General features: G+C 37.8%; 1 protein-coding gene and 1 long non-coding RNA gene across 3 annotated transcripts in view; one reads left to right on the top strand and one right to left on the bottom strand.

Moving 5' to 3' along the window:
• Nucleotides 1-19,049, bottom strand: part of LOC309617580 — a 548,498-nt gene that overhangs the window by 249,339 nt on the left and 280,110 nt on the right. The window lies entirely within an intron of this gene.
• Nucleotides 1-19,049, top strand: part of HYDIN (HYDIN axonemal central pair apparatus protein) — a 441,132-nt gene that overhangs the window by 143,681 nt on the left and 278,402 nt on the right. For both annotated transcript variants that reach the window (XM_082369752.1, XM_082369751.1), the window contains exons 9-10: nt 4,575-4,776; nt 11,033-11,216. In XM_082369752.1, coding sequence (XP_082225878.1) covers nt 4,575-4,776; nt 11,033-11,216 — 386 coding nt within the window. The remainder of the gene's footprint in view (nt 1-4,574; nt 4,777-11,032; nt 11,217-19,049) is intronic.

Genomic DNA, 19,049 nt, shown 5'->3' with positions numbered 1-19,049 from the left:
TTGGATTGTCTTACTGATTTCTAAGAGCTATTTATGTAATGGGTGATTTAGTCTCCTTGTCTAAGATATGAATTAAGTATTTTACCTAGTTTTCTTTTGTTTTTGCTTATGACTTTGTGCCATGCAGAATTTCTTTTTTCATTTTTATGTAATCAAATTTCTTAATTTTCTAGGAGGGATCTAGGAGGGATTTTGAGCCACAGTTAGAAAACTTTCCCCTGAAAACAATGAAGAAGTTTTTCTGTGTACTCTTCTACTTTTGCAGTTTCATATTGAACATTTAAATATTTTATTCACTTGGCTTTATCTGATGTTAAATGTGAGGTATGTTTTTCCGTATGGTTACCAAGTTGTTCCAATAGCACTTTTTTAAAAAACAAAGTTTGTCAGTACACCGATGATTCAAGATGCTGCTTTTATAATATAATGAATTCCAATGTGTATTTGGGTCTTTTTTGACTTTTTATTCTATTCCATTGATCTGTCTCTTTATACTGTCTTAATTACTTATACTATGTTTTAATTCTTTCAGTTCCTATTTTATTGAGTTTTTAAATAAAAAATATATTTTGAATTTTGTCAAATTCCTTTTCAGCATCAATGGAGAGGATCATATAATTTTTCTTCTTAGATATATTCTATATCAATAGGGTTTCTAATAGTGAGCCATCTTCACATTCCTGAAATAATGTCCACTTGATTGTGAAGTCTCTTTTAATGTGCTCATGAATTATGATTGCTAATTTTTTATTTAGGATTTTACATTAATATCTGTAAGTGTAATCGGCCTATATCTTGGCCTATTTGTTTTATCTTTGTCAGGTTTTGATAACAATGTTATGCTGAAAATACAGTATTGGAAATTAAAAAATAATCATGTTAGTTTACCAGTAGAATAGATAGAGCAGAAGACAGGATTAGTGAACCTGAAGACATATCAACAGGAAATACCCAAACTGAAGCACAGAGAGAAACAAAGAAGAATGGGGGTGAGATGCGGTAGGGAGAAACAAAACAGAAAAAGCCATGTGGGACACAGTCAAAAGGTCAGCATACATGTAATTTGAGTCTTAGAAATAGGGTAAATAATGGGGTAAAAAGATATTTAAGAGATAATGGTTGAGAATTTTCCAAAAATGATGAATGACATTAATCCATGGTTTAATGGATTAACAAATCCATTAATTAACAAATCCATTTAATTAAGCAAAGCTCAGCAAACCCTTAGTGATACAAATACTACTGAAAACCAAAGCAAAGGGAATATCATAAAAGTAGCTACAGAAAGAAAGACACATTACCTTAAAAGGAACACTAATAATACTGATCGCAAACTTTTCAGCTGAAATTATGGAAGCCAGATGATAATAAAATGGCATTATGCAAGTGCTGAAAAGAAAAAAGGCTAATTCAGAATCCTTTACCCATTGAAAATATCCTTTAAAAGTGAAGACAAAACAAAGACATTTGTAGACCAAAAAGTGCTGAAAAACTGTAGAATTCTTTGTTGGCATTGTTTTCCCCTTCATCATATTGAAGAAGCCATCCTATTGTTTTTTTAGTTTCCATTATTTCAGTTGAAAAGTTAGCTGTAATTCTAACCATGGGTCCTCTGAAGATAATCTTTTTCCCTCTGGCTGCTTTTAGTATTTTCTCTTTGTCTTTGATTTTCTTTAGTTTCACTGCAATATATTTATGTATGAATTTCTTTTAATTTATCCCAGTTGATGTTCATTGCACTTTTTGAATTGTAAACTGATGTCTTTAATCAATCCTAGAAAACTCTTAACCATTGTCTCTTGAAATACTGTCTTTGCTTCATTATTTCTTTCCTTTTCTTCTGAGCTTTCAATTAAACACTTCTACACCTTCTCACTTAATCTGCCTCATCTTTTACCCATTCATTTTGCATTTCCATTTATTTTTAATTCTTCATATTGCCTTTTGTATTTTCTGAACCATTTTACTATTTTTTCAGAAAATTGATAACATTATCTTATTGAGTATATTCTTAGAGTTTTCAAAAATTTAGGTTGTTTTATTTTATTTCTATTAGAGCCTAGAGTGTAGCTCTTTTTCAGATTTTCTAGATCTTTTTAAAATTTCCTATTCCTTGGATAGAGCTTCAAGTGCATCCTTTGTTTCTTTAAACTACTAAGCATAGTTGGTTCTAGTATGAGATTCTTTGTGGGTCTGCTTCTGTTTTGCTTGTATATGCAGGTTCTAACATATGGAGTTTTGTTTCTTTGCATGCCTGGTTATGTTTGGCTTTTTTAAAAAAATGTTGAACAATTTGAAACTTTGGATGCAGGTACCTTACTCCAAAGAGAAGTGGGTTCCTTCTTCCAGGTTTCTGAAGGCAAAACTAGTCCATGACCACCAAATTCAAGGCTCAAAGTTCTCTGAAAGACTTATTAGGTAATGCCAGCATAATATTTAACTCTGAACTAGGGCTAGTCTACTTCCCATTTACCCTCATTTTGAGGGCACAGTCCTTTGAGGATCAGCTTATTGTGGGGACATCCCTTTTTTTGCCTTAACCTCCCCCTTTGGTAGGCTTAGGGCTTTGATTTCTATCTCTCTTGACCCCACAAGAATAATAGCTTCTTTGATGAATGATCAAAGAACGATATAACACACACACGTGTGTCTGTGTATAAAATCAATTAATACATGAAAAAATGTTTAACATCATCTATAATTAAGAATATGCAAATTAAAGCAGCAAGTTTTCACTCATCAGACTGTTAAATTTAACGCATCAAAAAGCTTAAAAGTTGACAAGAGTGCATACCTTTATTTGGGAAGGAAGTACATGAAAATATTAACAATTCTTACCTCTAAAAGGAAGCCCTCGGATTGAGTGAAGGAGAGGAAGATGTTTTCTTTTCATGGTATATGCTCTTATAGTACTTAAAGTTTTTACTTCATGTACATATTTTTTAATAAAAATTTAAAATGCCTAGATACTTACTTTTAAAATATATATATACATATATTTATTTATTTATTTATTGGCTGCATTGGGTTTTCGTTGCTGGGCACGGGCTTTCTCTAGTTGCGGCAAACGGGGGCTACTCTTCATTGTGGTGTGCAGGCTTCTCATTGCGGTGGCTTCTCTTGTTGCGGAGCACAGGCTCTAGGCACACGGGCTTCAGTAGTTGTGGCACATGGGTTCAGTAGTTGTGGCTCACAGGCTCTAGAGCTCAGGCTCAGTAGTTGTGGTGCACGGGCTTAGTTGCTCCGTGGCATGAGGGATCTTCCCAGACCAGGACTTGAACCCATGTCCTCTGCATTGGCAGGTGGATTCTTAACCACTGCGCCACCAGGGAAGTCCCCTAGATACTTACTTTGTATTTAAACTTTGGGGAAGATTTTGCTGTGTTCAAAGTGATTGGGCCTAGAAAACATTTGTACTGTATAAAGAGTTATCAATTTACTAAGTGGTGCTCAATTCATATAGTCATGAATATAGCAGAAATATTTGCTAAAAAATAAAGTCCAAGTGATTAGGCTTTCTGGTTCTGATTAAAATGGTAGCAGCACAGATCAACAGAACATTGGTGATATTTAAGTATTTCCTTTTTCTACTCTGACATCAGACTGAGGCACCTGCTGTGACATTGCAGAGATCAGATAGAATATAGTTTGTAGCTTTGTGTCTTCTTGGAAGTCCCAGGGGCCTCATTTATATACCTAGAATCAAGGCAATTGGTGATCCTGAATGAAGTCAAGGACTTAAATTACTATGCTGAACAAAGGTATTCTTAACATTAAAAAATTAAAAAATTTAAACATAACTTTTGTCTTTCTATGTTTTTCTTTCTATGTAACCACTATCCAGAGATATTGTTGTTTTGTTTTAATTGCTGTTGTGTAGGGATGTGGTTCCCTCTTTTTTTTCTTTGAGTTCAAACTGTCATTTATTGTTATTATTTTTAACATCTTTATTAGAATATAATTGCTTTACAATGTTTTGTTAGTTTCTGCTGTATAACAAAGTGAATCAGCTTTATCTATGCATATATCCCTATATCCCCTCCCTCTAGCATCTCCCTCCCGCCCTCCCTAGGGATGTGGTTCCTTTTAAATATTCGGTTTTCTGTTAATGAAGTTATTAATGCTTCCTTCCTGATCCGCTTTGTTTGGACTTAGATTCTCTCATGCTGAGCAGCTCTTCCCAGATGTACTGGGTGCAGTTAATTTAAGAAATCCAGCTCATGCTTACAATAAAGATGAGGCTAATGGTTATAATTCTACAACTCAGGTGCCCTCATGGTCAGGTTGTCGGATTTTAAACTACTACAAAGAAGAAAAAGACTGGTAGCACTCACCACGACAATTCATATTTTATGTATTTTTTACAGTAACCAAGCAAGATAGTTTTTCTCTATAACTGTACCAAACATAACATTTCAGGTTTCTGATCATGTCTGATCTCTGACTGATGCGGTGGGGGGAAGTATGAAATGTCTAATGCTTATATTCCCTAGTGTCACCTTGGGGGAAAAATAGTCTAGTAGCATAGTTCTAGAATAAATCTCAAAGTGTATTTATATTTTGTGAATTTCTAGGTGAAGATGTGTTTATATCTCTGTATGGAGCTGCCATGGACATGAATATAAGGCTGGACAAGAATTCCTTGATCCTTGAGAAAACTTACCTATCTCTGGCCAATCAGCGAACTCTAACTATTCACAACCGCAGTAACATCATTGCCCATTTCCAGTGGAAGATATTTGCTACCCAGGAAGAGGAAGACCGAGAAAAGTATAGGTTTGTAAGAAAAATCACTATCTCTACGCTATCTATATAATTTGGGGGAACATGAAACTTAGTTATGAAAATTCTGTGACTTTTGTGGTAAGTTTCTAACTCACTCAGTGTCAAATTTATTATAACTTGGGTCCAGTGTACAGTGCTCCCTTTTTCATTTAAAGAACTGGAGCTGAGCTATGTGGAACACAACATTGTCCATCCTCAGTTAATCTTATCCCAGTTATGATTTATCAGTAGCTAAACTCCTGGATTTTAAAGACCAAATACATCATTCTTCACTGTTCTCTCAAAACTAATCTACATGTCTTTATTTCTTTTCATAACCCTAACTAGATCGATCACTTTTCATAGGGTTTCTAAAAATAATCTCTTTTGGATTGGGATCAATGTGGCCTTTTTTTTTTTTTCTTCAGTGAAAAGGTACTTTCAGAAAATATGAAGAATGGGGAAAAAGAGTGCTTAGATATAATGGCTTTTATATTTTCAGTTTTAGTAGCATTCTCAATCCCTGCTAACCATATAATTTAATAGTGATTTCTTGTTGGTATCTTTAATCTACTGCTTTTTAAAATGATACTTCAGGCAGTGGAGAAAATTAATAAAATGGAAAACCAAACTGTTTTAATTAATCTCATCACTGTTAAATTTTGAATATTTCTTTTTACTGAATCTATCCTTGATTCCTTTAATTCCATTTGCAATTTTATCTTCTTCCATCCTCCCTGCATTAGCTCTTTTGCTGCTTTCATTGGAATTTATTTCAGCCTTTTTTATTTGCCTCTCCATTTTCATTAAAGATTAGCCCTGGGAAGCTTCAAAGCTTTGTTTAAAACCAAGTTAGTATGTGATAAAAATAAAAAAGTCTTAGGTCTAGGGAAACCAGGCAGAAATCCCCCAGTGTGCTGTCCCTAATTGAATCAGAAGGAGCTGTGACAGTGATAGGACACAGTGGACCAGAAGCTTTATCATTCAGACAATGAGCTTTAATCACCAGATTGCCACTGTGCCATCTTTAAAAAGTGAGAAAAGAAAAGCCTTTCCTGCCTAAAAACTTCATTTTGCCTCATGGTATAGATACCACTAGTTTAAAAAAGCAAGAGGAGACTACTCATCCACGGTTTCATCTGTCCTGATTCTTCAGCTGACACGTATGTACCAACAATCAGAATGGTCCAGGCATGTTTAAAGATAAGATAGGAGAGCAGGTACAAATAAAGAAACAGCAGTAAAAGTAGTGTTTCAATATCCTACTTGTGCAGTGGGCATAATCTTTTGGGGAGAATGAGTATATCTATCAGAGGGAAAGCCAGCTTTAATTTCAACTATGTCTTTGTGTTTGACCAAATGTATAGCACGTGATTGATGCCATGCCTATGTCCAAAAAGTATTTACGGAAGTTAATTTCAACAGTGAAACTCAGGAAAAATTCAAACCAGTTGCTATCAGAAATGCTAAGGCATAGAGAATATAATTTCAAACAAACGTGGATGGGCTTTCACCCCCACCTCTTCACCTCCTCCAACACTCATGGCTCTATCTCTAATATTATCCTTGAGTCTTGTTCTTCCTTTTCTCTTGCATTGTCTTTCTTTCACTGTCTCTCTTGCTCTTTCTATTAGTTCCCCTAGCAATTTTTTTGTAGCAAGGGAACAATATTGAAGAGCACTTTCATAACCATAATTGGAAGCCCAATTTTATCATCTTGGATCATGCCCCTCCCTTAAACAATGAAGTTGAAAAGTGACTTCAGATGGCTAAATAAGAATACCTTGCTGTGTGTGGGTGACACACAGTGACATAACTCATGTTTCTGCAAACTGGATTGGTTGATCTAAGTGAAGAGTCTATTGAATATTCTGTCCCATCCCCTCTCCCTACCCCTCTCTTAGGGCCAGATGCCTAATCTCTTATTTGACCAGGTGTGTCTTCTCTCCCATGCCTCTCTTGTTTCTTGATACATTCCCAAGCATGCCACAAGTTTCATATTATTAGCTGTGGATTCTTGTCCTGGATGTAACTAGCCACGAAACGCCCATCCTCTCAGAAAGCAAAGCAAAGAAAGAGTTTTGCTTTTTACTGAACTTTTGGTTCCTGTCTTTGGATAGCTGCCCCTTTGGTGGGTGGCTATGCTCTTGCTGTGGGTGTAGGCCCTCTCCTCCTCCCTGTCACAAACCCTTAGGTTGTCTCTTAAGCTCACCTCAGTGGCAGATAAAGCAGAATGTTCTTGGATAGCTTTCTTGTGGGCAGAGGTTTGCTCATCCCTGAGAAGCAGCAGTGAGATCTTTAGCTAATGGTATAAACTCTCTCTTGAGCTCCCCAGCAAGGCCAGTGCAGGAATCCCTGGAATAATCTTTTTAATGTTTGACTCTCCTGCTCCTAATGGTGAGCAACCTCTTCCTTTTCTCCTCTTCCTTCAGCAGCCTCTGTAGTTAACGTGTAGAGAGAAAGGTCCACATTCGTCCTGAACTTGGAACAGAGATGATCTAAATGGGCTCATGTATACTTTGAGAGATTAAAGTTTCCCTTTGCAGCACCCAAGTGACCTAAGATTTTAAAACTTCAGTGTATATTTTTAAGTGAGACTCAAGAGCCTGCCCACTGCTTTCCAGTTATAACATGGCTTAAAACTCATCCCAAGGCATTCAGCTACAGGGGCTGAAAGTTGCTCCATGGTGGTTTCAAGAATTCTAATTGCTTTAGTATTATGGATGTCCTCAAGACCCTATTCCAGCCATCATGGTTTCTTGTTCTCCAGCATCTTGATGATGTTCCTGAGCAAAGACTTGGACGTCTCTTCTCCCAGTGGGGGCATTTCAGCCCTACTGAGCCCTATTCCTTTCTGGCAGTTTATAATTTCCATTCTAGGAAGGATGACTTCCTCTCTGCCTACCAAAACACATTGGTACAAACCTTAGGACACATGTCCAGATTTGGGGACCTCGGGCTAATCTCAGGCTACAGACTCTGACAATGAAGATGTTACTTCCCCTAGGAAGAAGTTCTGGGCTTAAAATTTTTTTCCATTTTTTTAAACCTTAGGAATCAGATATAAGAACCTTTAAAAATTATCTTTTAGGTCTCTCCTGATATTTTTCTGGGAGTTGCAGAAGTTAATCTCTTCAAAAACTGGTGCTGAATTCTTTCCTCCTCACTTCTTCTGTCTTGGCCTGAGGGATTATAAAACATCCTACAAGATTCTTTCATCCTCATTTTCATCACAGTTTATTATATTCAGAGACTCGTCATGGGCGTTTGAGGATTTCTGCTCCCTATTTCTCCATCAAGGTCATGGCCATTGTCTCAATAGCAACTGCTCTAATTCTAGATCTGCTCTGTGCAAGAACTGTAGAATCCTCAGTGGAGCCCCCCCACAAAGTGATCAGCATGGATCCAAAACATTCCAGTGTTGGAAATGACATGTTTCTCTAAATAAATCAGTTTTATTTGAGCTTTGAGCCTGCCACCCAGGCTCCAACTTAATCTCAGTTGTGGTTGGGGAGCCCTTCCCTTTCCTAATCATAAAAGAATCTGAAGACTTGAGTGGTACCTGATAAACAGGAAGAGGACCTCTAGTCCTCCTTTTATAACAGACATCACAGAGTTGCTGTGTGTCCAGGGTCACACAGTCCCTCTGAAGGTGGATGGCTCCATCCTTTCCTTGCCAGGTGTGGACATGGGAGTTTTTCTGCCAGCCATGATGGCCAAGGTTCTTAGTTTTTAATCTCCTCAGCATCCAGTTACCACCTCTTGGGGGTGTTGCAAAGGAGCAGGGTGCAGGTCTCTAGGAACTCAAGATGAGGGGCAGCACTGGTTCAGTGCTTCTGTACTTGAGACACAAGTGTTCCCCATTGAGTATAGTCCATTAGCTGGACTGTAGTTGATGCCTGAAGGTGATGGGTATTCGGGCTAGCAGACCATTTGCAAAATGGGTTAAATCCATAGTTTTACTGAAAGAGAAGGCTGGTGTGATATTACACTCTCTGATGAGAGGTCTCTTCGTCTGTAAAACAGAACCACCTCTGAGTGCAAGAGACCATGAGTATCAGCACAACAAGATGGCAAAACAACAGACTGAGGCATATAGAAGTCCTTGTTAGAGTCAGCCCAGCTTAAGGTGGTATTGCACGTTCCCTTCTTAGACTATCAGCCATGGCTCTAATTCTGCATAGAGGGCAAAGAGGATGACATCTGGTGTTCCCCCCACCCCGTGCATTATACAGCTGTCACTGATTCAAGAGCCCCAACGGCTTGGGAGAGGGCATCATTTGGGAATTTCTGTTTTGTCCTCTTTTGTTTTCTGGTGTAAGGGCTGAGTTAATCATACCCCTCAATTCATAGAGCGTTATCATCCTTGGTCCACATAAAGCACTTTATCCCCACAGCCCATTTCCATTAACCCCCCTAAGTAAATGTAATGTATATGATTCCCATTATTTATTTAACCAATACTTCAATCCGTTACATCAAATTTACCCACTTTTTTTAGTATTATTGCTAGAACTTTGATGAACCTCTTTGTTGCTCTTTATTTACATCCATGATTGGTTTTTTTTTTTTGAGAATTTATTCCTAAGGAATAGATATCAATAAATTCCACTTGTAGGAATACATGGTTTCCTTTCTTTCTGTGGACTGAGCTGTCTTTAATTTGCCCTGCCCTGCCCAGCAATATAAAAGGACAGCTGCTCTGGTTACCTTGTACACTGCTTCCCATCTAGCAATAAAAAGGGAGCACAGAATGCTTTCTTCCTTGGGACCAGAACATACTGAACCTATTTCTTTGACTTCTTTATGCTATGTGACCAAAGGATCCTGAACACTAAAGTTATTTAAAAAAGAGTTATTTGACATTGCTGAGCATGTGATTTGTGTGAAGTCATTTAGAAAATAGTTAGGGCTGGGACTGGAATTCAGTGACCCTAGCCTCTCAGTCAGTACTCACATTACTAAATAATTTATCTGTCACCACTGGTAATACCAGTAAAATGCTGGGAAAATGGTCACGTATCCTGGGAGGAGATGAAATTCAGTCTTCAAAGTTCAGGTGAAGTAACAGACACAGGAGTAATGTGAGCATAGCCTGAGTAACGAGTAGAATGTCGGGAAGGCTGCTTTTCTGACTTATCACAAGGGATATGAAGATCTAGAAAGAGAAAGAAAAAAGGTCGTGTCTCCAGGTGTAGTCTGAGCATTTTATAAGCTTGACAGCTTTGTAATTGCCTGCGGTTGATACAAGGAGAAAACTGGCATTTATTGAGCAACTGCTTTGTCCCAGGAACTACACCAGGTCCTTGATCACATTTAATTCTCAACATATCTTTATGATGGAGGAGCTCCTATTCTTTCCATTTTATTGATGAAGGCACTGAGGCTTAGAGGATTTAAGTAACTCCTGAAGTCACAGAGTGAGTAAATAGATAGTAGAGTCAGTACCAAAACCTAGGCGTTGGGACTTCCCTGGTGGCACAGTGGTTGAGAATCCATTTGCCAATGCAGGGGACACTGGTTTGAGCCCTGGTCCAGGAAGATCCCACATGCCGCAGAGCAGCTAAGCCCGTGCACCACAACTACTGAGCCTGTGCTCTAGAGCCCGCGAGCCACAACTCCTGAGCCCGCATGCCACAACTACTGAAGCCCGTGCGCCTATAACCCGTGCTCCAGAACAAGAGATGCCACCGCAATGAGAAGCCTGTGCACTGCGACAAAGAGTAGCCCCCGCTCGCTGCAACTAGAGAAAAGCCCGCGCCCAGCAACGAAGACCCAATACAGCCAAAAATAAATTAATTAAAAAAACAAAAACAAAAGAAGCTCTAGGCCTTGCTGGCTCCAGATTCTGTTCTCTAGGTAATAACAGCTAGGAAGGAATTCAAGCTAAGCAAGTGTAGAAGAAATGAAATTGCACTTAAAGTGTGAGAGGCAGGGTATATGTTAAATATTGAAGAAGCAGCCTGGAAAACACAATTACCTAAAAGAAAATATTTGTCCAAATATACATAAGGGCTCAGGAGTAAGCAAATGGGCATTGAGTAGGACAGGAAGCCTGGGAGCACTTCTTGAAGGAAGCGAGCTGAGGTTCTTGAGAGGTTAAAGTACAAGGTCACTTAGCTGGTATGTTATAGATTCAGGGCAAGGAAGGACCACCCCAAGGTCATGGGTGAGACTATTCCCAAGAGGATGGGCTGGTGGGGAGCCCTTTACAATGTTCTTCATGGGAGTATCAAAATGAATCTCATGTTTCTTGCTTTTTTTTTAGGGTCTGTGATGATCTTGTCAAAGAGGAAAAGAATGAGACCGATGGGTTTCTTGAGGAGTGCATTATTGATCCTTCACTCCAACAGCGTCTTTCCATTCTGTCCCGCACCTTTGAGAATCAGAGAAAGCTGGTTCAGGCAGATAGCATGCTCTTCTTGAATAACATTTTCAGTGTTGAGCCTCTGGTAAGCACATAAATACATCTGACCTTACAGTAAATGTAGTGGGGATGCAGGGCTTAATTTGATGGGATTACTCACTCTGAGATTGATATGGTGAGTTCCAAGAGCATAAAGATTCCATCTGAGGAGCCTCATCGTCGTTATGAGACCGTGAATGAAGATTAATAGTAAGAACACTCAGAGGTTACATTTAGAGGTCACACTTTATATGCACCAGTCACTGTTAAACACTTCATATATATTACATACTTTATCTTGTTTGTATATATATTATCAGTTGTAATCAGTCCCCCATTCTACAGATGAGGAAATTAAGACTTAGAGAAATTTGATAGCTTACTCGAGCCCAAATGATTAGTGTCAGTAGTTAGAAATTTATCCCTGATTAGCCTCACTCTAGAGCAGGGTTTCTCAATCTCTGTGCTATTGACATTTGGGGCTGGATAATTCTTTGTCCTGTACATTGTAGCATATTTAATAGCAGCCCTGACTTTTACCCATCGGATGCTAGTTGTGACAACCCAAACTCTGTCCAGATGTCAGATGTCCTCTGGTGGGCAAAATCACTCGGGTTGAAAACTGCTTTGTCCTTAATTCACTCAATAAATACTTATTGAGTGCATATTCTGTACCAGGCACTGCGTATGTACCAGGCATCGATGAACAAAACAGACATAGTCCTTGACCTCAATGTCTATCTAGTGAGACCTGAGCCAGAGTTAGAACAGGATCTGTCTGATTCCACAGACTAAACTTTTTTTTTTAGGTGTACAACATAGTGATTTGATATTTTTATAGATTATACTCCATTTAAAGTTATTACAAAATGATTACTATTATCCCCTGTGCTATACAATATATCCTTGTTGCTTATCTTTTTTATACATAGTAGTTTGTATCTCTTAATTTCATAACCCTATCCTGCCCCTCCCCCCTTCTCTCTTCCCATTGGTATACACTAGTTTGTTTTCTATGAGTCTGTTTCTGTTTTGCTGTATACATTTGTTTGTTTTATCTTTTAGATGATAACATACAGTATTTGTCTTTCTCCATCTGACGTATTTCACTAAGCATAATGCTCTCTAGGTCCATACACGTGTTGCACATGGCAGAATTTCATTCTTTTTTATGGCAGAGTAATATTTCATTTTGTGTGTGTGTGTTGTGTGTGTGTGTGTGTGTGTGTTGCACATCTTTATTCATCTATTGATGGACATTTGGGTTGCTTCCATATCTTAGCTATTGTAAATAATGCTGCTATGAACATTGAGGTGCAAGTATCTTTTCAAATCAGTGTTTTCCTTTTTTTCGGATTATGTACCCAGGAGTGGAATTGCTGGATCATACAGTAGTTCTATTTTTAGGGTTCTGAGGAACCTCCATACTGTTTTCCATAGTGGCAGCTTCAATTTATATTCCCACCAACAATGTACAAGGGTTTCCTTTTCTCCACATCTTCTCCAACATTTGTAATATGTAGGCTTTGTGATGATAGCCATTCTGACAGGTGTGAGGTGATATCTCATTGTTTTTTTATTTTTTGATTTGCATTTCTCTAATAATTAGCGATGATGAGCATCTTTTCATGTGCCTGTTAGCCATCTGTATGTCTTCTTTGGAAAAATGTCTGTTCAGGTCTTCTGCCCATTTTTAATCAGATTGTTTGGTTTTTTTGATATTGAGTTCTGAGTTGTTTGTATATTTTGGATATTAACTCCTTATCTGTCATGCCATTTGCAAATGTTTTCTTCATTCAGTAGGTTGTCTTTTCATTTTGTTGATGGTTTCCTTTGCTATGCAAAAGCTTTTAAGTTTCATTAGGTCCCATTTGTTTATTTTTTGCTTTTATTTCTTTTGCCTTAGGAGACAGATTAAAAAAATATTACTATGATTTATGTCAAAGAGTGTTCTCCCTATGTTCTCTTCTAGGAGTTTTATGGTTTCAGGTCTTACCTTTAGGTCTCTAATTCATTTTGAGTTTACATGGTATAAGGAAGTCTTTTAATTTCACACTTTTACATGTAGCTGTCCAGTTTTCCCAGCACCACTTATTGAAGAGACTGTCTTTCCCCCATTGTGTATTTTTGCCTCCTTTGTCATAGATTAATTGACCATATGTGTGTGGGTTTATTTCTGGGCTCTCTATTCTGTTCAATTGATCTATGTGTCTGCTTTTGTACCAGTACCACATTCTTTTGATTACTGTAGCTTTGTAGTATAGTCTGAGGTCAGGGAGCGTGATACCTCCAGCTTTGTTCTTTTTTCTCAAGATTGCTTTGGCTATTAGGGGATCTTTTGTGGTCCCATACAAATTTTAGGTTTACTACCTCTAGTTCTTTGAAAAATGTCATGGGTATTTCGATAGGGATTGTATTAAATCTGTAGATTGTTTTGGGTAGTATGGACGTTTTAACAGTATTAATTCTTCCAATCCATGAATGCGGGATATCTTTCCAGTTATTTGTATCATCTTCTATTTCATTCATCAGTGTCTTATAGTTTTCAGAGTACAGGTCTTTCAACTCCTTGGTTAAGTTTATTCCTAGGTATTTTATTCTTTTTAATGCAATTGTAAATGGGATTGTTTTCTTGCTTTCTCTTTCTAATAGTTCATTATTAGTGTATAGAAAATCCACAGGTTTCTGCATATTAATCTTATATTCTGCAACATTACTGAGTTCATTTATTAGCTCTAGTAGTTTTTTGTTGGAGACTTTATGGTTCTCTCTATATAGTATCAAGTCATCTGCAAATACTGACAGTTTCATTATTTCCCTTCCAATTTAGATGCTTTTGTTTCCTCTTCTTGCATGATTGTTGTGGCTAAGACTTCCAATACTATGTTAAATAGAATTGTCAAGAGTGGGCATCCTTGTCTTGTTCCTGATTTTAGAGAAATAGCTTTTAGCTTTTCACCATTGAGTATAATATTAGCTGTGTATTTATTGTAAATGGCCTTTATTATGTTGGCATATGTTCCCTTTATACCAACTTGGTTGAGAGTTTTATCATGAATGGGTATTGAATTTTGTTGAATGCTTTTTCTGCATCTATTGAGAGACGATCATATGATTTTTACCATTTGTTTTGTTAATGTGGCATATCACAGCGATCAATTTGTGTATATTGAATCATCCCTGCATCCCTGGAATAAATCCCACTTGATCATGATGTATGATCCTTTTTATATATTGTTGAATTTGGCTTGCTAATATTTTGTTGAGGATTTTTGCATCTGTATCCATCAGAGATATTGGCCTGTAATCTTCTCTTTTTTTGGTAGTATCTTTTTCTGGTTTTGGTATCAGGGAAATGGACTCATAGAATGACTCTGGGAGTGTTCCCTCCTGTTCAATTTTTTGCATTAGTTTGAGAAGGATAAGTATTAACTCTTCTTTATATGTTTGGTAGAATTCCCCTGTGAAGCTGGGCAGTCCGGGACCTTTTTCTCTTAGACGTTTTTTGATTACTGATTCAATTTCAATACTAGTAATTGGTCTGTTCAGATTATCTATTTTTTCCTGATTCAGTCTTGGAGGATTGTATGTTTCTGGGAATTTATCCATTTCTTCTAGGTTGTCCAATTTGTTGGCATATGACCATTCATAATATTCTCTTATGATTGTTTGTGTTTCTGTGATATCAGTCGTAATTTCTCCTCTTTCATTTCTTATTTTGTTTATTTGGGTTCTGTTTCTTTTTCTCTTAATGAACCTGGCTAAAGCCTTATCAGTTTTATTTATCTTGGTTTCACTGATCTTTTCTATTGGGTTTTTTTCTTTTTTTGGTCTCTATTTTATTTACTTCCTCTCTTATATTTATTATTTCCTTCCTTCTGCTGATTTTGGGCTTCGTTGTTTTTCTAATTCCTTTAGATAGTAGTTTATGTTGTTTACTTGAAATTTTTCTTGTTTCTTGAGGTAGGACTGTATCGCTGCTGTAAATGTCCCTTTTAGAACTGCTTTTGCTGTGTTCCATAGATTTTGGAAAGTTGTGTTTTTATTGTCATTCATTTTGGTGTATTTTTGCTTTCCTTTTTGATTTCTTCATTGACCCATTGATTTTTAGTAGCACGTTGTTTAGTCTCCATGTGTTTGTGTTTTACCCATTTTTCTTCCTGTGATTGATTTCTAGTTTCATACTGTTGCAGTTGGGCAAGATGATATAATTTCTATCTCTTAAATTTGTTGAGACTTGTTTTGTGGCCTAGCATGTGATTTATTCTGGAGAATGTTCCATGTGCACTTGAAAAGAATGTGTATTCTGCTGTTTTTGAGTGGAATGTCCTGTAGGTATCTGTTAAGTCCAGCTGGTCTCATGTGTCATTTAAGGTCACGGTTTCTTTATTGATTTTCTGTCTGGATGATTTGTTCATTGATATAAGTGGGGTGTTAAAGTCCCCTACTATTATCATATTATTGTAAATTCTTCCCTTTATGTCTGTTAATATTTGCTTTATATATTTATGTGCTTCTTTCACAGACCAAACTCCTGACCACTCTGCCCCACTGCCTCAAAATGAAAATAACCAGCATCTTCTGTGTTTACTATCTGCTAGGCACTGTACATTACCTTAAACTTAGCAAGCATAGAGTGCTGTGAGGGTAAAGACAGCAATAGGAGTTGAGAAAACCCACGGCTAGTTAGAGCTGCCATTCAAACCTGTTGGAGAGAAGACATGGGCACAAGGACACATTAGAATAAAAAGTCACTTGTGAGAAGTGCCATTGACCTATACATACCAGTTTTCCTATGTATGTACTTGCAAATTATTACAGTATATAACATAGAAAAGGGAGTCCATGGCTAAATAAGTTTGAGAAACACTGGGTTCAATATTGCTTGAAAGGTTTATTTGCTGTTAGACTTATAAAAGTCTTTCATATGATAATGAGCATTATAAATCTCTTAAGAGGGAGCCTTCCCCTTGGAGATATCCTTTGGAACTAATATTTAGTGGGACTTGTTGTGTGAATCACAGGTAAAGACAGACAGTCAGGACGCTAGTTCAGAGGCTGAGGTGATTATCATAGGCTAAGAAGTTAGAGTAGGCTTTTTGAGAGCAGAGCCTTGAATTGGGTCTTGCAGGATGGAACTTTTGGAAAACAAAATTGAGGGTGTGCATGGCATGGTTCATTCAAGGCTCCATTAGTGGATCAGTTTGCTTGAAGTAAAGGGTTCATGTGGGAAAACAAGGTTGGAGATGTGGGTTGAGGCTGAATCTTCTCTCATGTCAGAAGACTATCCAGGGCTCAACTGAGCAAAGGGATCTTCAGATATAATGAGTTAGCCCAGAAAGAGGTTAAATCAAGGTGAGCATACAGTCTTGGAAGGACAGGACATGCACCTATAAAAGTAGGTCATGCCCAAAGATGCTGAAAAGATCAGGAAGGCATGACAAGTCCAAGCAAGTAAGTTGCTGAGTGAGGCAGAGGCAGAGGCAGGGAGGAGCAATCAGTCATGGCAATCTTAGACATGGCTGGTAAGGTCCAGAGTGTAGGCAGTCCAAGATTCTTCCTAGCTGGTATGGAGAATCCAGGCTGAAGACCGCTGTCCTTTTCTCATAGCCTTCTGGGAGTGGGTGACTCTGGGATGGCAAACATTGGTGGTCAGAAGGAGGTGGGAGACCTGCAGGTAAGGCTTGTATATTTCAAATTCAGAAGTAGGAAGACTGGGCTTACCTCAGATTTTCTTATCCTCATGCACAAAATCCAAAGCTTCTCGCTGCAGATATATGTGTTAAAACGTGGCACTTAATATGATTCCTTTTGAATTCTAGATAGGAACTGAATTGGGCATTCTTATCACAAGGCATTTTTTCACTATTAGGAGGAAAAATATTTTGTAGAATAATGATACACAGAAATGATACCTTTTTAAATAAATGAGACTAATTTCATTTATATTATGTGAAAAAAAAACCCAGGAAGGGGATAATATTTGCTTAGTACATAAGTGATGTTTATGGCATCTGTAATAATTTTGTCTTTTCTGTACAGTATTCAGGTTTTCTTCTCATGATAGTATTCATTAGCAGATTCTTGATCATTTTTGCAAAATGAAAAATGAAGGCATGAATTTTTCCTAGTGTCATCCTTAGTGTTTTTCTGGTCAAAATAGCAGAACTCAGTGTCAGTTATACTGATATATTTATTGATGTTAAATTTCCTTTTTTCCTACTTAAAGATCCTGATAGTTTTATAGAAATACAGTTCTTGTGAGTGTAATATAATCTTACCTTGTAAATTACTTTGGAAGGTATTTGATGGGAAAATTCTGTAATTTCATTAGCTTCTTGACTCAAATGTGAACTATGGGTATTTTCCACTATTGAGATTTTGGTTTTATGATACAGGTCAATTCTGTAGTATTTTTGGATGATAGAGTTGGGAAAGGGTTTATAGAAGAGATGAGATCTGAACTGAATGTTGGAGGAAGGGTAAGATTTAATTAAAGAGAAAAGAAGAAGAAGGATGTTTCCAATTGGAGAAATTTTGAAAACAAAGAAAAGGGACACTTTTAATAATGGGTTCATAGCATATTAAACAACAATGAAATGATGGATTTTTCTGGAGCAGGTGGTCAAGGAGAATATAAGAAATGAGATTGAGAAGGAGAGTTGGCATATCTGGGCTGCCCTGGCAACCCGTCACGCTATAGCCGACTGTCTCCCACAGTATGTTTTCTGTAAATACTGGATCTGAGGGGTGGTAGTGTGTGTTCCTTGCAAAGGGGTAATTTGTGCTCAAATAAGTTTGGGAAATACTGGTTCAAGAGAAGGTGACTCTCAAAGGGAAAAGTGCAAACAGTATTTCCCCAGGACGAGAGACCCCCCTTTCCCACACAGTATCCACCGGAGTCAGCGTTGTGTGGATCCTAGTTTGGTAACTGGTGCTGAGGGTGTCTGAGACTCACTATAAGGTTTGGATTAGGAACAGGATGTGTTCAGGGTGTTTTAGAAAGATTATCATAGCATCAGCTTTTGGATCAAATTGGAAGAGGATGGATAGAGGGTGGGATGGGTAATGCAGGTCAGGCAGGGGAAATTCACTAGTGCAGGGAGGGTCAGGGAAACTGAACATCTCTGCAGGCAAGTGGAGGGTAATGTGTGAGGGTGACACTGACCTGGAACAGCCTGTTGATGGTCGGAAAGCAAAGGAAATGGCAGATGTGAGAGATGCTCGAAAGAAAGACACTAAAGTGCTTTTCGACTGACTGGCCATTGATGGTGAGATGTGGTGAGGAATCATATGTCTTCTCAGATCTGAACTAGAGTGACTGGGAGAATTATGATGTCTTTGATAGGAATTGGCAAGTTAGGAGTCCTGGGTTTAACTCCTAGCTTTGCCAATGGCAAATGTGACCTTAAACAAGCAATTTGATCTCCTTTGGCATCAGTTGCCTTTTACACAAAATAAGGATATTTGGGCATGTTGATCCTTTTTAGCTAGTAGGTTATGATTCTCCAGTTTGAGAACAGACTCTGAGATTGTCAACATCAAGGAGTGCCTTATCCTTATCTGTATCCCAGGCCTAGAACAGTACCAATTAATGGGTGGATGAAGGAAGGAAGGAAGGAACAAACAAATGGAAATCAATTAATGATGATGAGCTTGGTTCTGAACATGTTGAATTTGAGATGACACTAGATGTCCAAATAATTTTGGAATTGCAGTACTTGTAGGATGGGAATCAGGACTGGAGGTGAGTATCCTTTAGAGGTCTTCATGGAAGGCGTGAAAAGCGGATGGAAATTCTAAGAGCAGAGCAAAGAAGGTAACTTGCAGTGGGCCCAGGACAGCCCCCAGGTGCTCATCTTTAGAGGCCCTGCAAAGA

This window comes from Balaenoptera borealis, assembly GCF_965194805.1.
Source record: "Balaenoptera borealis genome assembly, chromosome: 19".
NCBI classification, from domain to species: domain Eukaryota; kingdom Metazoa; phylum Chordata; class Mammalia; order Artiodactyla; family Balaenopteridae; genus Balaenoptera; species Balaenoptera borealis.
Note: the sequence above shows the minus strand (reverse complement) of the source record. Positions and strands in the feature narration are given on the sequence as shown.